Below are 24,684 nucleotides of genomic sequence, written 5' to 3' on the forward strand. Positions count from 1 at the left end.
TATTTATTGATAGGGAAAAATGCACACTGAAGTTCTAGTATCTTTAAGCTGATAAAACCATAACTTTTGCTTTTTTATTAGAATTACAGAATTTAAAACAGAGTCATAGTCTTGGAGGATATTGAAATAGTCTGATTTTTAAATGCTTTACATCTACCTCTTGGCATATCACAATTTATTCTGTTTACTCCACCAGCATTGCTGTAAATCTCTCAAGCTTATAGGTGATTAAAATAGTTTCTGGTCAATGCACACAGAAGTACACATATTTGGGATATTTTGGAGCCGCAGATATTTTTACAGTTGCACCTAAGGCTGGAGTGATTTTAAGAGAATTTTATTTGTTTTATTTATTGATTGAGGAGGGCAGAAGTATACTCATTATTAGGTTAAACAACAGTAATGACCTATTTTCTCTTCTGGCTAGGATTACATCATCATACTCTACTGCTTCCTGCATTTTTGTAATTCCTATTTATCATAAATGTGATGGGAACATGCAGGTGTGCTGACAGCTTTTTTATTTATTTTTTTAAATTGTTTTGCAAGTGAAAATTATCTTGATTTACAGTACAAAATCCGAGGAAGGCAAGAGCTGCTTCAGCTACAGGTAGGCTAACTGAGCAGGCATTTTAATAGAAGTTAGTGAAAGAAAGTACATGCAAACAACATGGAGTAGAAAACATTAAATGTGCTGGGTCAGTTGGGTTTAGGGACTGTTCTCTGCAGGTCTGTGTTTCCCATTGTCCTTTGCATAACTGGACATGCACTGATTGCATGTTGCTTTTTCAGTAATTAGTAAGACTCCTTTTACACATTAATTTCCGTAAATCAGGTACCCAGAAAATGCATTTGGCATATTTTTGCATTCAAACTTTGTGGTTCCCAACTGTCTCCTTTCCAGGGGAAGCATGTATGTTATGTGCATCACGCCAGCATTTATTTTCAAGAAAAAGAGAATCAGTTCATAATATGGTAAAGGGGTTGTTTGTCATATATTAATGCTGTATGAACTGTGATAGCCTGTTAATGATGTGTTTGAGTTTGGGCTTGCCTGTTAATGGATTGCAGTCTACCAATAACATTTATAAAAACAAGGATGATTTTGCTGTGAACTCTGGAGCTCTATATACTTCACAATATTTGCTTTTAATCTATGCTGTGTCATTAATGCAGCCTTTGGAATAAAAGACAACCTATGTTAGATATAGACATATAGGTATATGGTGAAAATTTTTTTTGTTTAAAAATGAAGAAATATCATGAATGGAAGTCTCTAAAGATATCCTAAGTAATTAAATTCCCATACCTACTTAATCTATCTCTGTAACACTCCATTTGTATGTTTTTGAGTAATTAAAATGTGTGCGTCCTTTGTAACATTGTTTTATCAAGTGTATTCAAAGAAACAGATGCTTTAAACTTGCAACTGTTCCATTGGGGGAAATAATTCACTGTGTTTTATTTATATGTCACTAAGTATAGAGTACTTTTTGTTGTCTCTGTATTTGATGCTAAATATATCCATACTTAACAAGTGCATCATAATAAGTGCAGCATCAATGAACTGATATGTTGATATCATCACTATAAAGCTAGAGAAACACCAGCTGTGAATTTAGAGGACCCTCAGTGACACCAGTACAACTGAGAGATGAATTTGTTGCTGTGACAGGTTCTATCCCTGGCTGTAGCTGCTCAGCACCGCACTGCTTACGGAGGTCAGTTATTTACTTCCAGTAAATTCTGTTCTCCCAGAGATCACTTACCAAATGATTTCCCTTCATTCTTTTTTTCTTGAAGAAGAATGTATTCTGTCCTGTATGTTAGCACTTTCTAACTCTGAACCGAGATGGGAGAGGGAAGGGAAAAGGAGATCCACACTATTCATATGATATTTGCTCCTGTGCTGATTTTGCATTACCTCCCGCTGAGCAAAGTGTGAGTAGCATTAGTGTTGCCTTGTCTGCTTATGCCTTTGGAGAGAGGAAAATTCCTCAACAGCAGACTGTGCTGCATATGTCAGGAAGTTAAAAGTATGCCATAGTTCTAAACCTCTATTTCAGATTATATTTTACAGTAACCAACCAGGATTGTCCATCAAATGTTAGCAGAAATACCACTCACTGCAACTCTACTGAAAGCCTTTTCACACATGCAAAAATGCACACTGGTGTGCAGCATGGAGAGGTGTCTTTGTTTCTGCAGTTCATGAAGGGACCTGGTGGATTGTCTGTGTTATGGCAATAGAGAGACTGCAGATAATTTTTGCAGATGTCTCACAACAACCTGACTGAATACTAGAGTGCAAAATGGGGGATGGACAAATGAACAAAAAGTGCCTTTTAAAATTTTGTTCAGGACTAGTAAATGTTGAAATTTCTAGATTACATTATCAAAACAATTGCATTCAATGCCAAACTCATTTTCAGATGCAATTTATTTGGGAAATATAAATGCATTTTTATCTTTGAAGTGTTTGATAATATTGTAATGACTTAGAATGTAACTCAACAGTATATTTGGACTTAAGTGAAGAGGCAGCATCATTAGCTGCCATAGACTAAAATACATTGTAGAGATATAACTGCATGCACTATAAAATGAGTGACTGTGCTTAGAATGCGCTGATAGAAACACAGTTTTAAGCATAGACCTGCAAAATTAGTACATGGCAATAATGCATGGCATTGGCAAATTGAAAAATTTCTGTAAAAAAAGATACTGAGTTGAAAGGAGCATGTCTACATCAGCTCCAATCTGCTTTGGAACATGACTTGGAACTGGAAAAAATAATGGAATTTGTCAGTCTTCAGTTTAGTGTCTCATTCTGCCACTGGCTGCATTTGTTAGTAGGTTAAGTAGAAACTCGCACTATTTGCAGGAAATGCAAAACAATTTGGACTAAATTAATTTCTGTCATTCTGAAAAAGAGAATGAAAGAGACCATCAACAACCCTTAGTCCTTAATCAAACAGTGTTTGGCAAGTGGAGTCCAAAACCTTAACAGTGAAAGTAGAGCATCGCCAAAACTTTCCTGTGAAATGCTGTACATGTTTCTACCTGGTTGTTTATCTCTAATTAGGGATTATGATGATGATGGTGATTTTTCTTTAAAATGTTGCCAATTGCCCACTTTTCTTGAAAAGGATTTCCCTATGATATGCTTAATTCACTCTACTAATGAGTTTAAACTCCAGATAGCCTCACTATCAATAGTCTTGTAGTGGGAAAGCTTCAAAAGCAGCAGAGGTTACAAGCGCTTGTATTTTTCTTATTTCAGAGATGAAATTTTGAGGATTTTGAGTAATGCATGTTGATACAGTATTTAGTACTGTGCAAAATAGAGACAAGCAGCCAATTTTTTTTCAGCATCACTTCAACCACTGGTCTGAATCTCTACTGCTGTTACAGTGAGTCAGCAGAAAAGAGAATTTTCTTCCCTCATCCTGTGGAATCAGAGTCTTCATTAAAGGAAAGAAACAGATGATAAAATGTGTACCCATATGTATTTATGCTTTCATGGACATAAAATTAATTACAGAGCTAACAGACTCTTGTGTGTGCAAGGCTGCCAAATCCATGGAGCGTGGCACTCTCCACATAGAAACGTAGGTGCAATCAAGGTTAAGGTTTCCCATAGAGGATTTGAAAACAAAAAATTTGTATTATGTGAAAGAATTGCACTGTCATCTTAGCTGAAAGTGAACAGAAGTTAATGAGATTTTTTTAGGGTAACTGAGCCATGCTAGAGATGGATACAGTACAATACACCTAAATTGTTTGTTAGGAGACTTCACAGATTTCTAGATGATCTTGTATATTTAAAAGAGATAATATTATTGACATGTATATATCCTTGTAGTTATTTTCTAAGAGTGTTCTCTTTATGTGTATAAAAAGTTATAAAATTCTGCTTTACGATTTATTTCTTTTAAATCCAAAGTGCCACTCATGGTTTCTTTCATGTCTTTAAACTGCTTAGAGCAGTTTTAAAACCAAATCAAAACAAAGCTGGAAAACAAAATTACTCTTAAGGAAAAGTAACACCACAACTGTGTTATGAAAGGAAAATAAAAGGGAAAATAGGAAGACAGTGTTACTGTATGATCAGAGAGAATCTTTTGTTGTTGTTTTTAATTAATTATAAACTTCAGTAGATTCAGAAGTTTCAGTTCTTTCTATTTATTTTTTTAGCGTAAATTACCAGAGTTTCTGTTGTGGATATTTTCTTATAACACTATTGTATTTCAAAGTGCTGAATCTTAATGATGAATTTTCAGTAAAACTATAGTGATGAGTGCTGTTTGTTTATTACCAGTTTTAGTATTTAAAACAAAATAAAACAAAAGCCCATGAAGAGTTTTGGGAATACAAATCCTATTGAGGTCTAATGGAGACTTGTGGTCTTAAGTACTTTAATGCTCCCCTATAACTACCAGTGATTCCCCTGTAATCTTGCTCTTTTGTTTGAAATCCCCATAATTTACACATCCCATTCCTGTATGCACAGCCTACACTATTCTTCATAGATTTTTTTTTACATACTGGATTTCCAAACATAGTAGAGTTAGATATGACAGGAAAGAGAATTGTGCATAATGGTCAGCACAACCATCTTCTCACTAAGAGAGCTAAGAAAAATATTAGGAAAGAGAATTATTTTCAGATAAGATTTGTAATTATGGAGTCAGTGAAGCAGAGATACAAGCAAGTTGTTTGAAAAAGAAGAAGGTGCAGAGAAGGTTTCTGAGTCACAGAGAGAAAAATTCCTGAAGATTCTGTAAAAGAGAAAGGAACAATTTGGGATTAACTGATTGTGTAGAGCAAAAAAAAAAAGTAAATGAAGAGTTTTGAAAATGAGAGATGACTTTTAAATGATGTTTGAAATAACTAGAAAGGCTTATGCTTTTGTGAAGAAGCATGAAACCCAACTCTATATTTAAAATAAATGTTTTACCTAGGCTTTTAGAATAGATGTGCTTCCCCCACCTTCCCTGAAACAGGAAGATTCCCTAGCAGTGAGTGTGCAGCAGATTAAAACATCCTAAACCTCTACTTGCTTCCCACTGTGTTTTGACTGCAGAATGTTTGCAATAATGGAGATGTTGGGATTTTAGTTGTGGTGGGGATGTCATCACTGATGTTCCTCAGACACTTCCAGATACTTCTGCTCTAAGGCTACAATAACTTCAAGTTATTGGGAAGTTATAGGGAACATTTTGCCTACATTTTGCTGTTTATGTTATGTCCTGAATAAATACAAAGCAACATTACTTACACTGGTCTGCAGCTGAAGTACTGATCTTCTCCCCACCCTGGAAATGCAGAAATACTGTGGGAATGGGTCTGGATATAAGGTGAGACCATCAGTTCCACAATAACTGTACTCTGTGGAAAAGGTGTTCTTATGATAGTGAAGCTGGGGATTTAGGAAACCTTGTATGTTAAGGTAAGCAGAGATGTGGGCCAGATTCCCTGCTCAGGAAACATCTGGTAGTAACTGATAGGTTTTGACCAGAGATGGGTTTGGCTTATAGCTCTTTGGAGCAACTTTCTGCATGATTTGCTTAGCCAGTAAAAGTTTTACAAGAGTTTTGCAAAAAAGAATTCCAAACTAAATTAACCCTGAAAAAAAGTCCCGTGAGGAAGTTCTTGATTTTTGTTTACAAGGATGATTTTCAATATTAGTAGTTTCTGAAGGCTCAGGAAGACAAATCTGCTTTTGGGACATGTTTCTCTGTATTGAGGTCCTCAGCACTCGCATGCCCCTTGCATTAGTACTCCTGCTAATGGATCTTGATCTGTATATTATTTATGGAATTCTAATACAAACCAGGCAATGAAAAGCAACTTCTTTTCTGCTTTGTCACTTGAAATTGGGGATGCTATTTACACAGAATATGCCTTGCCATAGCTTTTTGGAAAGTATGATGTAATTCTAATTATCACCTATTGATACTGTCATTTTCATAATCATTCATTAACAGGAATATCAGCTGCATGGTGTGTTTCTGTCATCAGAACTGAAAACAGGGTATGCTTGGGTTTGGACTGTTTATGATAACTTATAGAATTACTTTCAGAAGTACATAGTAAGGGTGTAGAAAATGCTGGTACCTTAATCTTTCATTACAATCACTGCAAGAATCTCTGATATACAGATATATAGCATGGTAAAACTGGATCATACATCTTTTGATGTTTTATAATGTAAATGTTGACATGGCTGATCATAATATCTGAGTATACTGCTGACTTCACTGCTTTTCTATTCAGAAGTTATTTGATAAGTCTTCAGATGATGGAAATTACCAGTTTAGAGAGGAGGGTTTTTTATTTTTCTCTTTGCAGTGATAGTTGAAGTTCTTCTTTTATATATACATATGATACAAGTTGTTTGTCTCTGTTTTAAAAATACATAAAAGTCTTCCTACATATATCTCAAGAGCCACCCATATTTCTCTTACAGTGTATACCTCCTGACACTGCTCCTCCTCTGATTGCTGTTTCCCAACCGCCATCCTTGGAATGTCAGCAAATACAATCAACTGCTTTCTTTTCCTCTAGACCTTCAGATTTAGTGGGCATTTTCCCCCTCCCTGCTTGGATTTCTTTCCAGTGGTTCCCCTCCCCCTCGTCTTTAGTTTACAGACTTCTCCAATGCTTTTTTCCTGTGCTGATTGCAGGAACACCCACCTTTCTGTGGTTTTAGTGGAGCCTTTCATGCTCTTTTCTCTGTACCAGCCCTCTAACCAGATATTTAGGCCAATTATTCTGTTCAGTTTCATTATTCTGCTCCCACAACTACAGTAATAGCCCACTTGAAAGATCACTTGGCTTCTTTTACTCTTGAGACTGCTTGCTAGTTCCCAGAATGGCATCTTCAAATCCTGTGATATTCTGTTTCTCTTTTTTTTCCCCAGAGTTTTATTTACATTAAAAAGGGGTGGGGGGGGTTAAAAGGAAAACCACACACATATAAATGAGGGGGGGATTGGAGGGGAAAGAAGCCCAGATATCAAATACATACTTTCAGGAAGGGAAATTCCAACACTGGCAGTTTGCAGGAGACACTGGATATCAAATACCATTATTCAGAACATTTTCCACAACAAGACTATGACTGAAAATCCCATTGAGATTTCCTAGAGCAAGCATTGCCTGCTTTTTGTTTTGCAGTCACTCTGAGTATGAATTTCATCCACAGTTATAAAATGGCACCCAGAAAACCTTTATTTCAGTTTTGTCCATGCCCACCCAAATTCAAAGATGCCACTTCAAAAGTCTTTAAGTAAAGGTTTTAGAAGTGTGTGTAGACACTTCACATGACAAATTTCATATCACAGTGTTAGTGTCTCTCAGAATATAGATATAATTTAAATTTAATGCAGGGTTTTAAAAAAATCTAACTTTTCTGCCTCCTTTCCTCTTGCTTCTTGTTTCCCTTTCATTTTCTATTTTCATCACTAATGTTTGAAAGTATTTGCCCTCTTCACCCTTATCTCTTCTGAATTAAAAGATTGAAGATACACAGAAATATTTCATGCTTATTTCTTGTGTGACAGTTACAATCAAATGAGAATTTTGACTGGATCCCACTTGTTATATCTTGTTAAACCTCCCTTTATAATATGTATAGATTCTGTTCTTAATATTGGAATTGGTTTTTCTAAGATGAAAATTGTTCATTGTTCACGTAATTTGTTTGTATCCACTCCAGCTGTTTTTTCCTCCTTCCATAATTAATACTTTTTCAGTTGTGCAGCAAAATACCGACAGCCTGGGATTTTTTTCCCCAAATATTCTATCAAACATTGGAACAGTGCAGTGCCGTATATTTCTAATGAGGAAAACAGAACTAAATGTCCCATACATTTTCCTGTATTAAAAATAGCAAAAATATGCATCTGTGAAGAACACAGCTCATTGCCAGTGTGAACGAATATGTCCTTAAATGATCAGGTATTTCTTGGTGTAGGTTCTTTATTGCTTTAACTTTTAGAAGAAGGTTTTAATTTTTGTCCTTTCAACCAGTGAAAACGTGAGCCTGCAGCTGTACAAAATACATCAGTGACAATGCCGGTGCTGCTCACAGAGGGAGGATCAGCCACGCACAGAAGAGCAATTCCTGTGTGTGCTCTGGGCTGCAAGGAGCTGATGCTCTTTCTCAGTCTGCTCCCTGATGAAAAGGTGCCGTTCCTGGGAGCAGTTTCAGTGCAGAGGCAAATGATGAAACGGGCGCTCCTCAAGGTCAGGGATAAATCACACACCCGGGAGGGTGTGGAGGAAATTCCATCGATCTTCTCTCTACTGTGGCAATTCAGGAGAGGACTTCACCTCCAGAGCTGTCGGTCCAGTACCTTTCACAGCCCATCATCTCATTGAAGAAAACACTGAGAATTCTCAATTTCTTTTATTGTTCTTATACTCACAATCCTATGGTGACAAGGTTGTCTGTAATGAGGGGGCTGAGATGAATCACATGCAGCAAACTGTTTCTATATGCAGAGGGAAGAACTTCTGGCCATTTATTTTTTGTGACATGCTGAACTAGAAAATAGGATGCAGGCCATGTTTGTACTTCATATAAGTAACAAATACTTAACTGTTTTGTAGAAATATATTTAGATTAAAGATAAATCCCTCGATGTCTTTTCAGATCACAGATATGATGACCAAGGTGTTATATACCTAAAATAATTTTGTGGATCTTCATGCATCTTCTCTGAGGCAAGAAAGGATTTATGGAGAAGCAAGGATAGGACTTGGGCCTAGAATCTCTGTGTATTCAGTGGACTGTGCTAATTGAGTATACCTACATCTTCTTAAATGTTACTTAATTACTTAAAAATTAGTTAAAAATATGCGTTATTAAAACTTCCCATGCATCCAACAATTATAACATTTTAATATTTTTCCTAATTCATCCAATTTGTTCTTGGTATATCTCAAAACTGCAGTGCCTAAAGTTATAGCTAGATAATGAAGTGAATACATTTGAGGTTATGTTTTTGCACAGATAAAAAAAAAGTATTTACTGAGGTAATTTATTATGTGAGGTGTACAATCCCATTTATAAAATATTTTTGTTAGACTATCAATTGCTTGTCTGCACATTATAGGGAGCCATGCTTGAGTAGGGAAGTCCACTTTACTGATTTCTTCCCAGCTGTCAGAAATGGTCCTGCTATTTACCCTAATCTGTCTTCACTTACTGTACTGAACCATTCTGAGATGTCTTTTTTTTTTAAGATGATGATATGTACTGTGGTTTCATCCAGAAATTCCTGTACCTAGTGCATAAGAGAAAGTCAAGTTCTGTTTCAGTGTTCCTTATTAAAGAGTCTCAACTGAATCCTAACACAGTGAACAAAAAGACCCTTCTCTTCCCTAACTGATTTTCAGAACAAGAGCACACCATCTGTAGACAGCATCTCAAGCCACTGGGATTGCCTATTACTATTTTCAGCCTTTTGGAAGACTATATATATATACTTATTCTGTGTTTCTAGGCTTAAGTGGAAGAGATAAATGTCCTGGCAAGCTGTCTTTATACTCTTCCACATTGTTCTTTTGTGGGATTTACTTAAGACCATAATCTACTAGGTCTGTACGTTGTAAAATTCTGTCTCAGAGTAGTGGAGAAGGATGGCATAAAATAAAGGACCCTGCTTTTTGGCAGCAGCTAAATATTCATTCTCATTTTCTCTGTTTAGGACTTGGAAGGTACATTCAGAGAATATCCAACAGTTGGCTATTCCCTGAGTGAATGTGGCCCATAAGAGAGTCTGTTCTGGACCAGGTTTGTCCCAAAGAACTGCAGCCTGCAGAGGACCCATGAAGAGCTGTTCTGGCAGAGCTGCAGCCTGTGGGAAGGACCCAGGCTGGGATAGGGGAAAAGTGTGAGGAGGAAGGAGCAGAAGAGTGGAGCTGTCATGAAGGGACCACAAACCCCCCTCCCCACTACACATGCAATGGTGCCAAGTTTTCTTGGCAATGCTGATCTAATACATTTGCCAAATGCAATTTTACCTGAACATTTTTCCATTCAAGACACATTTTTGACAGCATAAGAAAATTACTAGAGGTCTCTGACAAGCAAATTTAAATTCCCAGTGAATATAAACTTTTACAAATGATTGATCAGGAGCTGGTTAAATTATCTGTTATGACATCAAGCAATCTGCTGATTTTGTCACTGCATAGAAAATGGTGAAAACCTTTGAACACATTATCCCATTAAAATTGTCCAAAGGTACAGCCAAACCCTGCCTGAGAACACTGTTTAGGTACCAAGTCTGCAGTGTAGGTGTCTGATCCTGTTTAGTTTGCAAGAGGAAAACCTGCCCTATTACAGTGTCCCCAGGGACTGCAGGAGAGTCCCTGCTCTGATGCCCACAGCATTATCACTCTCCATTATCCCTGGCAGGGCTGTTTCTTGACCTCTTTTCTCTCAATCCTATGAGGAAAACCCCTCTGGGCAGCATTTTGCCTGTTCTTCAACACATTTCTGCAGGGTTGTGCCCTGCGGTGTAGCCGATGTGGGACTGATGGGAAAAACCCCCACGGCCCCTCCTGCCCACACCTCACCCCTAAAACCCAGTACAGATGGTCCTGGTTCCTCATTTCCTAAAATGAAAAGTAGGAATTTCTTTTCTAACCTAGCACTTGTTCTGAAAGCTGGCATACAGAAGAAGGAGAGGCAGCTTTGGGAATGTAGTAATCATGCTGACACTGTGAGGAGGTACTGTCCCAGTGATACTGTAAGGAGACCAGGAAAAAGGGTAATTCCCAATGTTTTTGAAAGAGGGGAAGCTGTACAAGGAGTGACTGAGGTCGCTTGCTTTGTTCAACCTGGAGAAGGGGAGACTGAGGGGAAACCTCGTTGGGATCTGCAACTTCCTCACGAGGGAAGCGGCGGGTCAGACACTGATGTTTTCTCTGTGGTGACCAGTGGTAGAACCCATGGGGATGGCATGAAGCTGTGTCCAGGGAAGGTTTAGGCTGGACATTAGGAAAAGGTTCTTCACCCATTGGGCACTGGAACAGGCTCCCCAGGGCAGTGGTCACAGCACTAAGCCTGGCAGAGTTCAAGAAATGCTTGGACAACACTGTCAGGCACATGGTGGGATTCCTGGGGCTCTCCCACACATGGACAGGAGTTGGTTTCATTGATCCTTGGGGGTCCCTTCCAACTTGGGATATTCTATGATTCTATTTTCCCTGTCTCAGTGCTTTAGATAGAAGCACCTTGCCTTTAGTTACAGCTATTTGTCCAACTTCCTGTCCAACCTTAAGAGTTTAATTATATGCACTTGAAAAAATTTGGAACAGTGTTGTGCGTAAGGTCATCAGATCAAACATTTCTTTGCCTATTCTTGACCCTGGAATTCTTCATGCAAGGAAAATACCTCTGTACCTCTTTTATTATGCAGGAATCTGCTGGAGATCAAAAGCTTACTCATAAAAAAGCAATAACAGAAGTAGCTGAATCTTTATAGATTATGGGATAAGAATAGACATTACCTCAGGTGCCCAGGGGATGTAAAATTTGGCATGGTAATCAGAAAGCTGGTTAAATTCATTATTCTGATGTCAAACTGCTGTTCCTGTCACCACTTAAAAAATAGCAAAATCTTTTGAATTCATTAATGTGATGAAACTGTTCAAAGAAACGTTAACACAGTCTTTGTGGAGAAATTAGAGCTGAATGATAATGACTGAAGCTCTGCTATAAATACAGCCATCCCCATATGTTATTTCTTTAATATATGCTGTAAAAGTATTTGGAAGATGCTCAAGATTCAGAGGAATACTGAGGATAGAAATTTATAATTTACTGTAGAAAAAATAGTAATAACAACAACAAAAAAAGAAACTGTGAAAAAAGACGAAAGAAAGCAAACCTTGCAATTTCTTTGTCAGACCCTACTGCCATTCTTTGTCTGGGATTTTGATACAGAGGACATGGGAAATGACCAGTGCTAGTGGGAAGGAAGAAAAGCACTTTCACATGTGACATATTTCAAGACTGGAACTCGAAGCTAAAACTGAGTTGGTGCACTACGAACATAGCTTTGTTATCCCTGAAACCTACAGAACTACTGGGAAGGGGAAGCAGTGAAAAGCACAAGAAGTAACCTCCTGTTCCTCTGTCACAGCTCCTGCCAGCTGGAATCAGTTAATTGCTCTCAGCCACACCAACCCAGCTAAAACAGATGCTAAACCTCGTCCTGCAGGATCCTGCATAGAGCTGAAAGTGGTGGTGGCTTGGTTTGTTCTGTTCATATATTTAAATTGAATTCAGAAGTGAAGAGTTTTTTAATAAAATCTTTTATATGTTCATATGCATTTTAATATGTTGGGCTTTTTTGTTTCTGTAAAGCTAACTTAGTTCAGTTCCTGTGTGCATTCAAAACTGTGCTGTGCCTTAACCTGTATTTCCTCCTAGACTCTTCTGGGAGGAGTCTCAGTGTGTAATTTGAGTTTCCTTTGATATTAGTGGTCATAGAGTGGTTTGGGTGGATCTATTTTGAAGTGCTTTATAAATATGAAATTTAGTTCCCTATTTCAAAAGGAAGCCTATTGTAATGCTGCCTTTTCAGAGCCTGCAAGCTTAAAGAGTTATGTTTGTTTGGGTAATCCAAGAACTTTCCGAAAGATCTGCCAACAGTTAAACCTATAGTTGCAGAACCCTTTTTAAGTGTTATTCTCAAGGGACTTCCCAAGAAAGATACTCTTCAGCTAATTTAATTTTTGCTTTTTAAACTAAACATTCCTATTTAAATCTACCCTTGTTAATGTTAACCGCTATATACAGGTGATAAAACTACACTTAAAAGTAGATTCTAATAGAAATGAATGCTAATTACCTCAGCCTCACCCATGGCAGAAACAGTTTCTTTAAGACTGAGACCTTGTTATGTATTATTACAGATCTACCTAACTTTATCAGAAGCTATTACAGCTTTTTTGTTGCTAATTTGTTTACTTTATTTAAGAAATTTCACTGTTACCTCGGTTCTTTGCTTACAAAACTTTGGGTCCTTTTTCGCATTTGGAAACTTTCCTTAATCCTCTCTTTTTAATTTTTAGTCCTTTAACAACCTGATTTATGGTTTGAATATTTTGTCTGGTCAAGTGGTCTTACCTACCAAATTTGGTGAATATGGCATATTAATATTGAGTTATTTGGGTTTATAAACCAAATTAGAACAGAAATAACCTATTTCCTGGCTACCACATGAAGGGAAAAGTGCAGTTTGTTCCCAAATGTCTGCACAGCTTTCTTGCTGCTCCAAGGCTACATGTTGAGAGGCCCCCTACCTTGGTAGCGAAGCCACTGGTTTTAGTGCTTTGGAGGCTTGAAGTGATTCCCTTGAAGAACTTCCACAGGATCTCCTACTGGGTTGTTGGGAGTAGTGGAGGCTTAGTGTGGGTTAACTCGTCTGTGGTGACGTACATTGTCACAGAGGCACTCTCGGTGAATTCCTAGTCTTTCTACTGTCTCTTGTTTCACTAAAGACACTTGTTTAGTCACAGCAGGACTGGATGAAGTCTATTTTTAGTCTTTACTATCAGAAATAACTTCCCTCTTTCTTACCCTACCTCACTCTGTCTCTTTGGTTCTCATCTCAGATAAAATCTTGCTCCCATTAAAGGTCTAGGAGAGTTACTGTCGTTCATTTAAATGAACTCAGAGTCTCCTGTCTTCTTTTTTCCCCTAGTGGAAGTGCTTGTTTAATGTTTTCATACCTGTGTGAGATTTTCTTTTCTCTATCCTGTTCTGAAAGACATTCAAAGATATTCATTCTATTCATTTGGACAAGTAAGGCATATGAATAGTCTTATCCATTCAATAATGTAAGTGCTGCTCTTTGAAATCAGTGAGGTGAGTGCTATTTCCTATTTCTGGTTTAAGTTTGTTATCTGCCCAAGCTCCTTTAGGACAACAGTTTGGGAAAGCAGGAATATCAAAGCTGCTGCCGTGTACCAGTGAGAGTTACATGTTACTGACAAGGAGCTTCTGATCTCCAGATTCCGGGAGCAGAGGACAAATTCCACATGCTGACAAAGACAGAGCTTGTGATGGTGAAAGGTTCTGTGTCCTGGGAAAAGGTGGGGGTTCTCTTTAGGGAAAATAGTCAATGACCGGTCCTATAGTTATGAAGTTATATCTCCATTTCACTTTGACATTTTACAGCAAAAATTATTTTTTCCTGCATCCAAAAAAAAAAAAGAAAAAAGAAAAAAAGAAAAAAAGAAAAAAAAAGAAAAGAAAAACAACAAAAAAAAATTAGATGTCAGTGATGGAAATTGCACTGACATAACTTGATGAATTGGACTGATTTCTCAGAAGTACAGTAATAAACTTCTGCTCCCTGCTCAAGAGCTGAAACTAATGCCCAGCATAGCTACCAACTTCAGTGTCCTGGTTAAATGAGATTGATGACTTCAGTCCTCTAAAGACATTTCTTTTTACCTCAGAAGCAACCACAGCTGATAATAGCTGATAACTGCAATATTTGTTGATAAAATCATAGGGATAAAAAATTAGCACTGAATGGGCACACAGACTGGAATTATAATTATTCACAACTGTTTTAAATATGTTACTGGGAACAGAGATGATCAGGCTATGATATTTAAGAAAACTTGGGGATTTTTTTAAAAAACGTGTCCTAAAAATAAATCGTTATATAGAAGACACAATTCTTTCAGGTTGTTATGCCAATATAGGAAAGCTATATTTACCAAAAAAAGAGGTTTTAAACTCCTTGTACTTGTCATTGCATAAGTATTCTTATCAAATTATTTATTTTGATAATAAATTCCTGGGTGAAACCACTGACTTTTTTTATTAGCTTTTGGAGGTTTTTCTCATGGAGTTGAACAAAATGAAGCTTGAGGTAATCTTATTGTTGAGTTTATGTTTTGTTGAATTCAAATAATTTTAATTCACTATTTTGCTGACTGTTATGAACTCCTGTAAAGACCTACATTGCAGTCAGGGGGTGTGAGTTTGTTTAGCATGCAGGTAACAAACACAAAGTCCTCTGGGTGCTTTCTACTCCTCTACATTTGCTTTCAATGCATGTATATAATTATGTGTTCGTGTTGTCATGGTAATTGAAGATGGACTTGTCAGGATGTGGAAATCACTTGTGTTAGGCTGGAACACAGAAGTCAAATTAAAGATAACCGTGACCATACTGTTGGTGTTAGATTGACATGGACAGAGAGGGATGTTTATTTGATTTGTTTAATTACTGTCTAATACTTTCCAAGTATTAAGATTACTGAGCATTGTATCTTCATGTGTTGGAACACCTCCTTCAGGCTATTGATGTGGATTTTTATAATGTGTGGTGTTTTTTTGGACTTGATGCTGTAGTCCCATATGAGCAGGTTTATTCTCATTTCATAAGTTCAAAGGCACATGCAATGAGGTTCCATGTTTGGTTGATGCACCTGAAGATTTAGAAGGGAAAGAGGAAGGTTCAGGAGAAAGCTCTACAACTGCTGCTACCCCTCTGAGGAAAAATGGGACGGGGACATAACTGATTCTGCTTGGCTTAGAGAGTGTTCTGGCTTTGAAAAGTTCTGAGGAAAAGTTACTTTAAATCTTGACATATTTAATAATTTTAGTGGGATTTGATGAAATTATATTTTCAGCTACTTTTATGATTTATCATTTTTGTAAGATTAAAGAATAAGTGGGAAAGAGTCTGGAAGAAACCTTAAGAAATTGTCCTAAATACAGAATCTGTTATAACTAAACCATTCCTGACAGATGTTTTCCTAACCAGTTTCAAAAGCTATCCAAGACTATTTATTTTCCTTGCACGCCTGTCTTTACCTCTGCAAAGGTTTTTTTGACTCAAAGTTTTTTGTCTAACTCGAGTCTCTGTTTCTGGAATACAAATGCATATTTCTGTTGTGTTATAACGATGTTTTTTTGAAATCTTTTCTGGAATAAGGTCCAATATTTCAGTCTTTTCTTGCAGATTATTTTCTAGTCTGCTGCTTTTTCAAATTAACTGCATCTTTTAATCTGCAGGCAGTGTCCACAACTAAACATTAATGTATTTACAGCCTTCTCAAAAGCAAGTAAAGCAAGAAGATAATTTCAGATGGCATTCATTGCATGCTTTATTCTGTCTCTGAAGCTTCCAGTATGATGCCTGCTTTTATTTGCAATAGCTTGGTAGATTCAGGTTTAGCTTCAGATCCAGCTGCTTTAGTGCAGAACTGTTGCACCGTGTCTAAACCTACATTTCAGCTGTTTAACATTTCTGAGAAGAATAATAATGTACCTGTCCTTGAATCACACTTCATCTCTTGCAAAGCATTTTTACCGAGATCTTTTTGGACTCTAAATGTGTCTCCCAGTGTGCCTGAAGATCTTCCCAATTTATACCTGCCTTCAAATGCTCTCAGGCTCAGGGTGTGATTATTGGGGTTGTCCTGTGCTGGGACAGGAGTTGGACTCAACAATCCTTGTAGGTCCCTTCCAACACAGAACATTCTGTGATTCTGTGAAGTATTATGGGAACAGTCTCTCTTCTGACTTAATGATGAAAATAAAGGATAGTGCTGGATTCAAGGCTGACCGAGAGCTCCATTAGATGCCTTTTTCCTTTTAGACAGTGAGTCACTGATAGCTATAGGATATTTTTTTTTCTATAGCTATTTACCCTGTAATAATACTGGTTTGATGATATTTCTTGGTTAGATCAAGAGACAGTCCTGTACAATGATGCCAAAAGTCTTTTTTAAATCATGAAATGCAGCATCAATTATTTTCCATACTACAAGGCTTGTTACCTTGTTAGGCCTTGTTCTCGATGAATTCATGCTCATTTATTAATTTCCTTGGGTTTTTTTTTAGGTTACTTACAAACTGAGAAAGCAAAGAAAATTTAAGTAACTAGGCTATAGTTTTTTCTTCCCCTTTTGTGTCAGGCAGCATTTTTTCTCTTCTAAGGGCTTTTGTACCCGAGTCCATCCATCATGTGCTTTCTGAAATAATTCTGGTAACAGCTTTCAAGCAGTAACAGCTCTGATATTCATCCAATTCTCCAAGACTTTGGACAAATGTAATATGGCATAGCTACTTTTGAATTATTTGACCTACATATTTTTCCTAATCTTTTCTTTCCTCTGTGCTGGCATTGTGTCCTCCCTCCTCTTTTTTTTACGTATTGTATTTTATTTTTTTTAAATAGATTTTAATTGCAGGAGCCAGTTGATTGCAATTGACCTTCAAGGTAACCACTGTTAATAAAGCAGTAAACAGTTCAGACTTCTTGGCACAGTATGTCAATAGCTTAATTTTGCCTTCAAGCTGCTGCCAAGCCAGTAGTTTTCCTAGGTCCTCCTCTTACATTGAAGTGTATTTATGGAACTTCTTTTTGTTCTTTATCTCTTGCTAATTGTACTTCAATTTATTCACTTTTCTGGTGCTGCCTGTGCATGCACATGCTATTCTTTTATACTTATTTCACAGTTTCCACTTTGAGATGTTTGCATCTTATACTTGAAGGCAATAAAGAAATTAAATTCTAGCTGAGATGACTAAAATTTAAAATATTTATGTCCATATTTATATCTTTCCATTGTGGAGCATTTGATATCACCTTGTTTCTTTCTTTTCCTTTCTGTTGAAAAAAACCACACTGAAATTTTTATTGATTTCTTTTTTTCCATGTGTCTGTCTTGAGCAACCTTGTTTGTCAAATCTCTGGCTTTATTAAAATGTTGCATGCATTGCTTTTCTTTGCTGTTGTCTTATATGATTTCCTTTTTGTGGTTACCTGAAAACTTAAGTCCTAGTCTAGTGTATTGTTCAGGTTGCAAGTTGTGTATTAATCAGTTCAATCAATCACTTCTTATACAGTGTTTTTGACTTAAAAAGCCAGCATATTTTATATATAGTGATACATGAATGAAAAAATGTAATTAAGTTAATTAGTTTCTCATGCAATATTTGCATATCTGACTTCATTTAGAACGTCTTAAATAATCAATTCCTGAAAATTAATCAAGCATGAAAAAGCACCTTGTCCTAACGTGCCCGGTACCTTTGCCCCCAGCTGAAGCAAAACAGTCAAATGGAGCTCTGGATACTCCTTTCACTGCCTTATAGGTTTTTACTGATAGAACATATTCTTCAAGTGGCATAAATAGTTTTTTTCATCCAAATGTATGATTCAGCTTTTTGCATTTCGAATTATTAATTTCTTTTTTTTTTTTTTAAGATACTTTAATTTGCAGTTATTGAATACCCAGATTGAATAGGGTTGTTTTTTGATCTATCAGATAAGGAGTTAAAACCACTCTTTCAGAACGGAATATTTTTCAGGAGTATCTGTATCAGGTGTTCCGTGTATTCTCTGAACCATATACACTCTATTTACAGTGATTTCAGAAATGTAGTCAGGAAAGTGGAAGCAATACAATGGAATGTAAGAAGGAGGAGGGGTGAGTGTGGAGGAGGGACTCTTTTCCTAAGTACAGTTCCATGCCTGGAGAAAAGCACACTTGCACCCCTTGACTTGCACTGCCTTCCTTTGGGTGCCTGGTGACATTCCATAAGCTCACCTTAAAATCCTGGGTGCTCTGGGACTGCCTTCCCAGCAAGTCGTTTTCCATGCCATAGTGTAGCAATCATAATGAATCAAATGACTTAAATAGAACTTTTATTGTACCAATGGGAGTGAGTTACTGGCAGAGCACTCTGTGGTTGTGTTGTGTCATGAATTTATCTCCTCTATCTGAAATTATTTAGCAGACATTGACAGTTTTGTGGTCAGAAGCCAAAAACGAGCGTGCTTCTGTTTTTGCTTTCTCTGATCAATAGCATTGCTTCCTCAAATGCCATTAATACTGCCTGAGTTTAGCAACATCAGTGATTTAAAATGTTAATGATATCTGACAGACTCTTTACGCATATTAGCTCTCTTCCTGCCTGATAATGAACCTTCTACAGCCCTAAGCTGGACTAAGAATTATAGTGTTAAGAATTAAGAATTATTACTGTCTTCCTTCTCTGGAAAAAGTGTCTTATAAATGTGTGTTCTCCTTCGACAGGAAAAAAAAGATTTCTCTTTCTTTTTTTGGTTTGGGGAGGGGGGTTGTTTGTTTGTTTTTTGTTGTTCACTGCCAAGAATGCACTTTGAATTTTGATGGCAAACAATTTTCTAGCTGGAGATTGTGAAAATAGACATTTCTGAATGTTACTCATGCGGGCCCCAGTTCAGAGAAACATGTAAGAATATGTGCAGTCCATTTTTTTCCATCAGAAAACAAGAAGTTTCATTCAGCATAATGTATTGTGATCAGCCCTACTGGCCATGTCTGCTGTACTTCTTTGAAGCACGCTGTAAGAATTATGTTCCAAGATTATTCAGAAAGTATATTTAAGAAGAATTTTGGAAAGACAACAACAACAATGAAACCACCACCACCACCAACAAACCCCCAACTTGATATGCACTTTCAAACCCCCAAATTATCTTTCAATTCCAGTTACTTCCAGTTACTTAGAATTGACGGGACAGGGATAAGCAGTTAGCTGACATGTTGTTCAAAGGGTCTGTCTATGCAAACTAGGGAGGTTGATAGACATTGGGGTAACAGACCTTGTTTGTTCTGCAGGTCTCTTGCACTGAGATGATGGATGAGAGAAAAACATGACAAGGAGTTTGTGATGTGAAAGCTGAGAACAAACCAAACACATCTCAAACAAAAACCAGCAAAAGCCAATGGAAACAGCTTTTATGGTTTTTTTACAAGGGGAATTGTTCTCAAGGTTTTGATTGTCTTGGCCCACTGTGTGGACACATATTTTATAATTGCATTACCTGGGTGGACATTTCTTAAAGTGATCTCTCAAAATTGTTTTCAATAGCTTTGGCAATGACGTCCTTACCCTGGAATCAGCATGTCCAAACAGACTGAATCTTACAGGAGCACGGAATGCAGAGGTTAAGCTTAGAAAGATCCTTGTTCATTTACCTGAGAAATTTAATTTTGGTTAACGTATGTTATCATTCAAAAATAAAATAGCTATTCACAAATTCTCATTAAAACTGCTTTGAGAGATATCAGTTCTGGTTATTACAGGGGATTACTACTTGACAATTATCAAATATTAAGCCAGATTTTGTATCAACCATGTTTTTCAGTCTAAAAATAATCTCAAATATTACTAGTTCTGTCTCCTTGTGCCAGTTACCAGAGCTTTTACCCAGAAGCAGATGTTCAAGCGTATCCAGACTTGTTACACAAAAATTGCACTTTAGCATAAAGAATAACTGTTTGGGCAACAGTACTTGGTCAATATGGAAAAGTCCAGAGCGGGAAATACAGCAGGTACTTATAAATAAATAGTGCTGTTGTTTGAACATCGGAGCTGAATTCAGAGTTGGATTCTTGTTCCTTCCTGCTTCCAAGAGCAATGTCAGCAGGCAATATCCCTTGTAGGCAGGTCTGTGAGGATAAGAAGTGGAATGGAAAGTAATGGATCTTTATCATTAAGGTTTCCCACAATGCTATAAGGGGTGGGGAGGAGGTGGGAGAGTGAGTGGATTCCTGCTTAAATAAGCAAAGCAAAACAGAAAGAAAAACTATCTTTTTTTTTGAATAATTGTCCAGTGTGCATTATGAGATTAGTAATTGCTCACGTCTTGTATGAGTTGTGTTCTGAGGGTCAAATTTGTCTATGTCTATGTCTTCATGGTAGTCAGTGCTTGTTTAATTATTTCTTTGGAAATGACACACACCTGTGTGCCTTTTTTGGTATATTGCCTTGCTCCTGCCCTTTAATATGGGGTACTCAAATTATGTTGATGCTGTAACAAAATGTATTTTTCTGCTTGGTCTATATTTTTTTCAAATAGCTCTTAATACTCAGTTTGTCTTTGTCGCTGCTACTGAGCACAGAGACAATATTTTCAGAGAGCTATCTACAATGATTACAAGAGCTCTTACCTCTGTAACTGCTCAGTAGAGCCCCTTATAGAGGATGTAAAGTTGGGATTAATTGCTAATCATTTAGTAATGATCAGTTCATCTGTGGGATAATGGGCAGATACTATTACACTGGGGCTCCATGAATTTCTGATGCTGTGTATCTGAGCTGTATTTAGGGGTGTGTGCTCTGTCACTGACTCTCAGGTTTTTTGTGTTGGCAACCAAAACGTAACACATACTGCTGCTGTTTGGGTGTCTTCATCTTGTCTCTACTTCCAGAAAGTACTTACAATGAGTTATTTAACGTTCCTGTGTGATAATAAAATGTATGTTTGTTTTCAGCAGGACTCTTCAATTCAACAACGCATTTTCTTCTGCAGCAAAGTTCTGACTCAGAAGTTCCTCCCCTGCACCCAGTTTGTAGCCTCCTGTGTGTTCTGTCTCTCTGTTCCTGAGTCTTACATCACTAAAAAGTGCTTGTTTTTAGCCTGGATTATTTCAGTGTCTTTACATAAATACTGCTATGCTGACAGGTGGCAAAGTGCCATGGATCAGGGGCTGGCTTCGTTTGTGTAACTGCAGTATCACTGCAAGGAGAAATTCCTAAATATCTCAGAAAACTTGGAATATCCTGACTTCATGGTGGTTGCGTAGCTGGGACTTGAAACCAAAGTCTAGACTGCTGTTCTCTCCCCTGGTGTGAATTTACACTTGAGCTGCTGTTAGCTGATTGAAAGGGGAATTCTCAGCTGCTTTAGCTTGAGTTTAGGCCTTCAAATACAAATACTTGCACGCCTCTACAATTTTGCCTCAGTGGATGTCATGGGAGGGCATAGGAACAGTTTAACATGGGAAATTTCAACGGAGTTAAGATGTATCTGAAACCGTAGTTCTGTGTATAAAAGTGTTCTGGCTAGTTCAGTTTCTATCTGTACAGCAAATTGGAGGAAATGTTGATCCTGACAGATCAGTGAACATCTTGCTGTTATGTATTTGGCTTCAGGAGAGTGAAGATTTACCCTCTGTATCTCAGATGCTGTAGAAGGGTCTTCATCTCTGAGGAAACAGGAAAGGAAATGCAGATAATACAAGTGTAAGGGTACCTAAATATATTATGAACATTTTACATGCTGTTTTGCACACTGTATAAAACTGTGTGACATCTTAATGAAAGAAAAAAGTGTCAAGACTTTCAAGCTCTGGGAGATCTTCTTCTTATATAACTCAGATATCCAACTTTCCCTTAATTAGCACAGCTTTGTATAAAAGGATACTGACCCAAAGGATCACAGCTATTCCTGTAATTTGATTATAACTGTAATGCCTGTGTGACACCTTTCTGTATATGTTATGTGTAATCCTGTGTGCAGCTACAGCTCTTGGAAGTTCTGTATTAAACTCAGTACTGTGGTTACTGGTGAATTAAATTATTGGAACAGTCTTGGATGAAAAAGTACATGGAAGGATTTAAGGCAGAACATGGCAAAGCAAAGGCTGCAATTATCTGCAGCTGAAAACAAGTAGCTTTTAATATGTCCATTCACCTAAGAAGGGAGGGAGAATTACAGACCACGTGCTCTTTCTCTCCCTTTTTCTATCATTTCTCTTCTTCTTTTTCCTTTATACAGTTTATCACCCATAATTTCAGGATGTGTTTTGTTTCTTTAAGCTGTTTTATCTATAGGCTTATGAGGTCAGTCATGTGTGAATTCTTTTGTTAGTCACCTCACCTTTTGCCTTGATGATAGAAAATTGATCAGGCCTAAAGTACAAGTTCAATAGACAACCCCCTTGGTCCTTTGTCTAGGAGAATAGCTACCATTGAAGGCCATGAGCAGGTTGCTATTAATATGACAGCCTGCTCTATCTCCCACTGTAATTTATAATGAAATACCTAATCTCCATTATTTTGATCCAAGCAGGCGATCCCATGAAAAAGTCTTTTCATCCAGTTCCCAATGGCAGTTACATGAGAAATGGCAAACCAATAATTTTTGTCAAGTTTTTTAAGCCAACAGAAATGCTTTTCCACTGCTACAGTTTCAAAAGGCACAGATAAAGCTCATTCACTGAGATGAATGAAAAAGCCATCTGGGGTTTTTCTTTTTGACTTCCTTTCCTTTTCTCCATCCTTGTAATCAAATTTGAGCAAAATCAAATGGGGCTTTCTATGAAAGTACCTTTTGTTGATCTGAACGAGCTGGTAATTTACAAAATACCCTTCCTTTGTGAGGAAGGCTAAAGAAAAAAAGAATCAGTAGCTTTTAAAGCTGGGCCTTGGTGGGACTCTAAATGCAGTGAAAGCAGTCTGTGTTGAGAGATTGAAATGCATTTCAAAGCCAGGCCTGAGTCAGGGTACAGGGAAGAAAAAACCTATGTGCATTTTATAAGAAGAAAAACCTGAATGGGAAGGGGAAAAGAGAGAGAGAGAGAGAGAGGAAAAAATCTGGATAATACATTAATCATTATTTTGGAAATTGTCTTCCTTACTGACACATACTGCGTAACTAGTGATTGAGAACTTGGATTTTTGTTCTATTATAGGCATCTCAACATTTGTCTGTGCTGCTTTAAAGTTTGAGAGGCAAGGATCCTTGAACACTGCTGGACTATGTTTTAAATGTGTATATATATTTTTTCAACTTTGCTTTTTGTGCTTCTTTTTCTTTTTTTTTTTTTTTTTAACCTTGCCTGTGAAGTATTATGGGGAAAAATACTTGCAGGAAAGCTGAATTTGTTCTTTTTGGCATGCTAATGTTTATTTTTATTGTATTTCTGCTTACCAGATTTCCTAAGGGTAATTATTTCCCACTGACTAAGACCAAAGGACAGTGTGAACACCTAACAAATAGTAAGTTTATGCCTTGTTTCTGTTATTTGTATTTTATGATTAATGTAGAAAAGCTGAGAATGTTTGATTAATTGCAAATTCAGTATTTTAAGAATATTATACAGCTGTATGAATCCATTAATGAGAAAAATTGATGTGGTTTCATGCTTATCATGTCTGTTACTTACTATAACTGTTTAGTGAGATATAGATAAGTGCATTGTCCTGTGTGGAAGATAATACAGCTTTTGAAATAAATACTAATTTACATGTCATATGCAAAGATATGAGCAAGCCTAGCCCATATTTTAATCTTTTCATATTTACAGGCTTGCTTAGAATATAAAATGTTTCTCCCTTTCCACTTCTGTTTTGATTCAGGATATAAATGCTTTTGAAAAGCAGCTTTCTGGTTGCACAATATGAAATATTACCGGCAGTTTTACAGAAATGTGGCACTCGTAGAAACTCTGGGGTTTAGTTTTATTTTTAAGAAATCTTCTTGTGCTATTTTTACCTTGGCTTGTGCTGTGTTCTGGTAGAGAGGGATGAATGTTACTGGCTAAGATCTTGTTATTGTTGCTAATGAAGCACTAGTAAAACCACATTGGCTTTTAAATTTTTATTTGAAAGAGGAAGCTCGGAAATAATGTAGAACTATGAACTTTCAGTTATAAGTTAAGTGAAATGCTATGAGACATGATTTGTTTTGTTTTCCTTATGCATATGTGTGGACAGTGTCATGACACCCACTTAGAAACCATACTACAGGAAAACAGGCTGGGATAAGTCTTTTGCTTTTTAACATTACCAAAATTCCCAAGTTAACCTTACAAAGTTTGAGTGTGGTTTCTCTTAATGATTATTTAACAAAT

The 24,684-nt window shown here is 37.0% G+C and overlaps 1 protein-coding gene across 5 annotated transcripts in view; it reads left to right on the top strand.

Annotated features, from left to right (window-relative positions):
* The window catches only part of LOC135419504 (uncharacterized), a 280,805-nt gene that overhangs the window by 9,888 nt on the left and 246,233 nt on the right, over window positions 1–24,684 (top strand). For all 5 annotated transcript variants that reach the window (XR_010433024.1, XR_010433025.1, XR_010433026.1 and 2 more), the window contains exon 2: window positions 23,766–23,830. Coding sequence is in view for 2 of the 5 variants with exons in the window: in XM_064665930.1 (XP_064522000.1) it covers window positions 23,766–23,830 (65 nt within the window). In the remaining 3 variants the exon portion in view is untranslated. The remainder of the gene's footprint in view (window positions 1–23,765; window positions 23,831–24,684) is intronic.

The sequence above is a fragment of the Pseudopipra pipra genome, chromosome 10 (assembly GCF_036250125.1).
Source record: "Pseudopipra pipra isolate bDixPip1 chromosome 10, bDixPip1.hap1, whole genome shotgun sequence".
Classification (NCBI taxonomy): domain Eukaryota; kingdom Metazoa; phylum Chordata; class Aves; order Passeriformes; family Pipridae; genus Pseudopipra; species Pseudopipra pipra.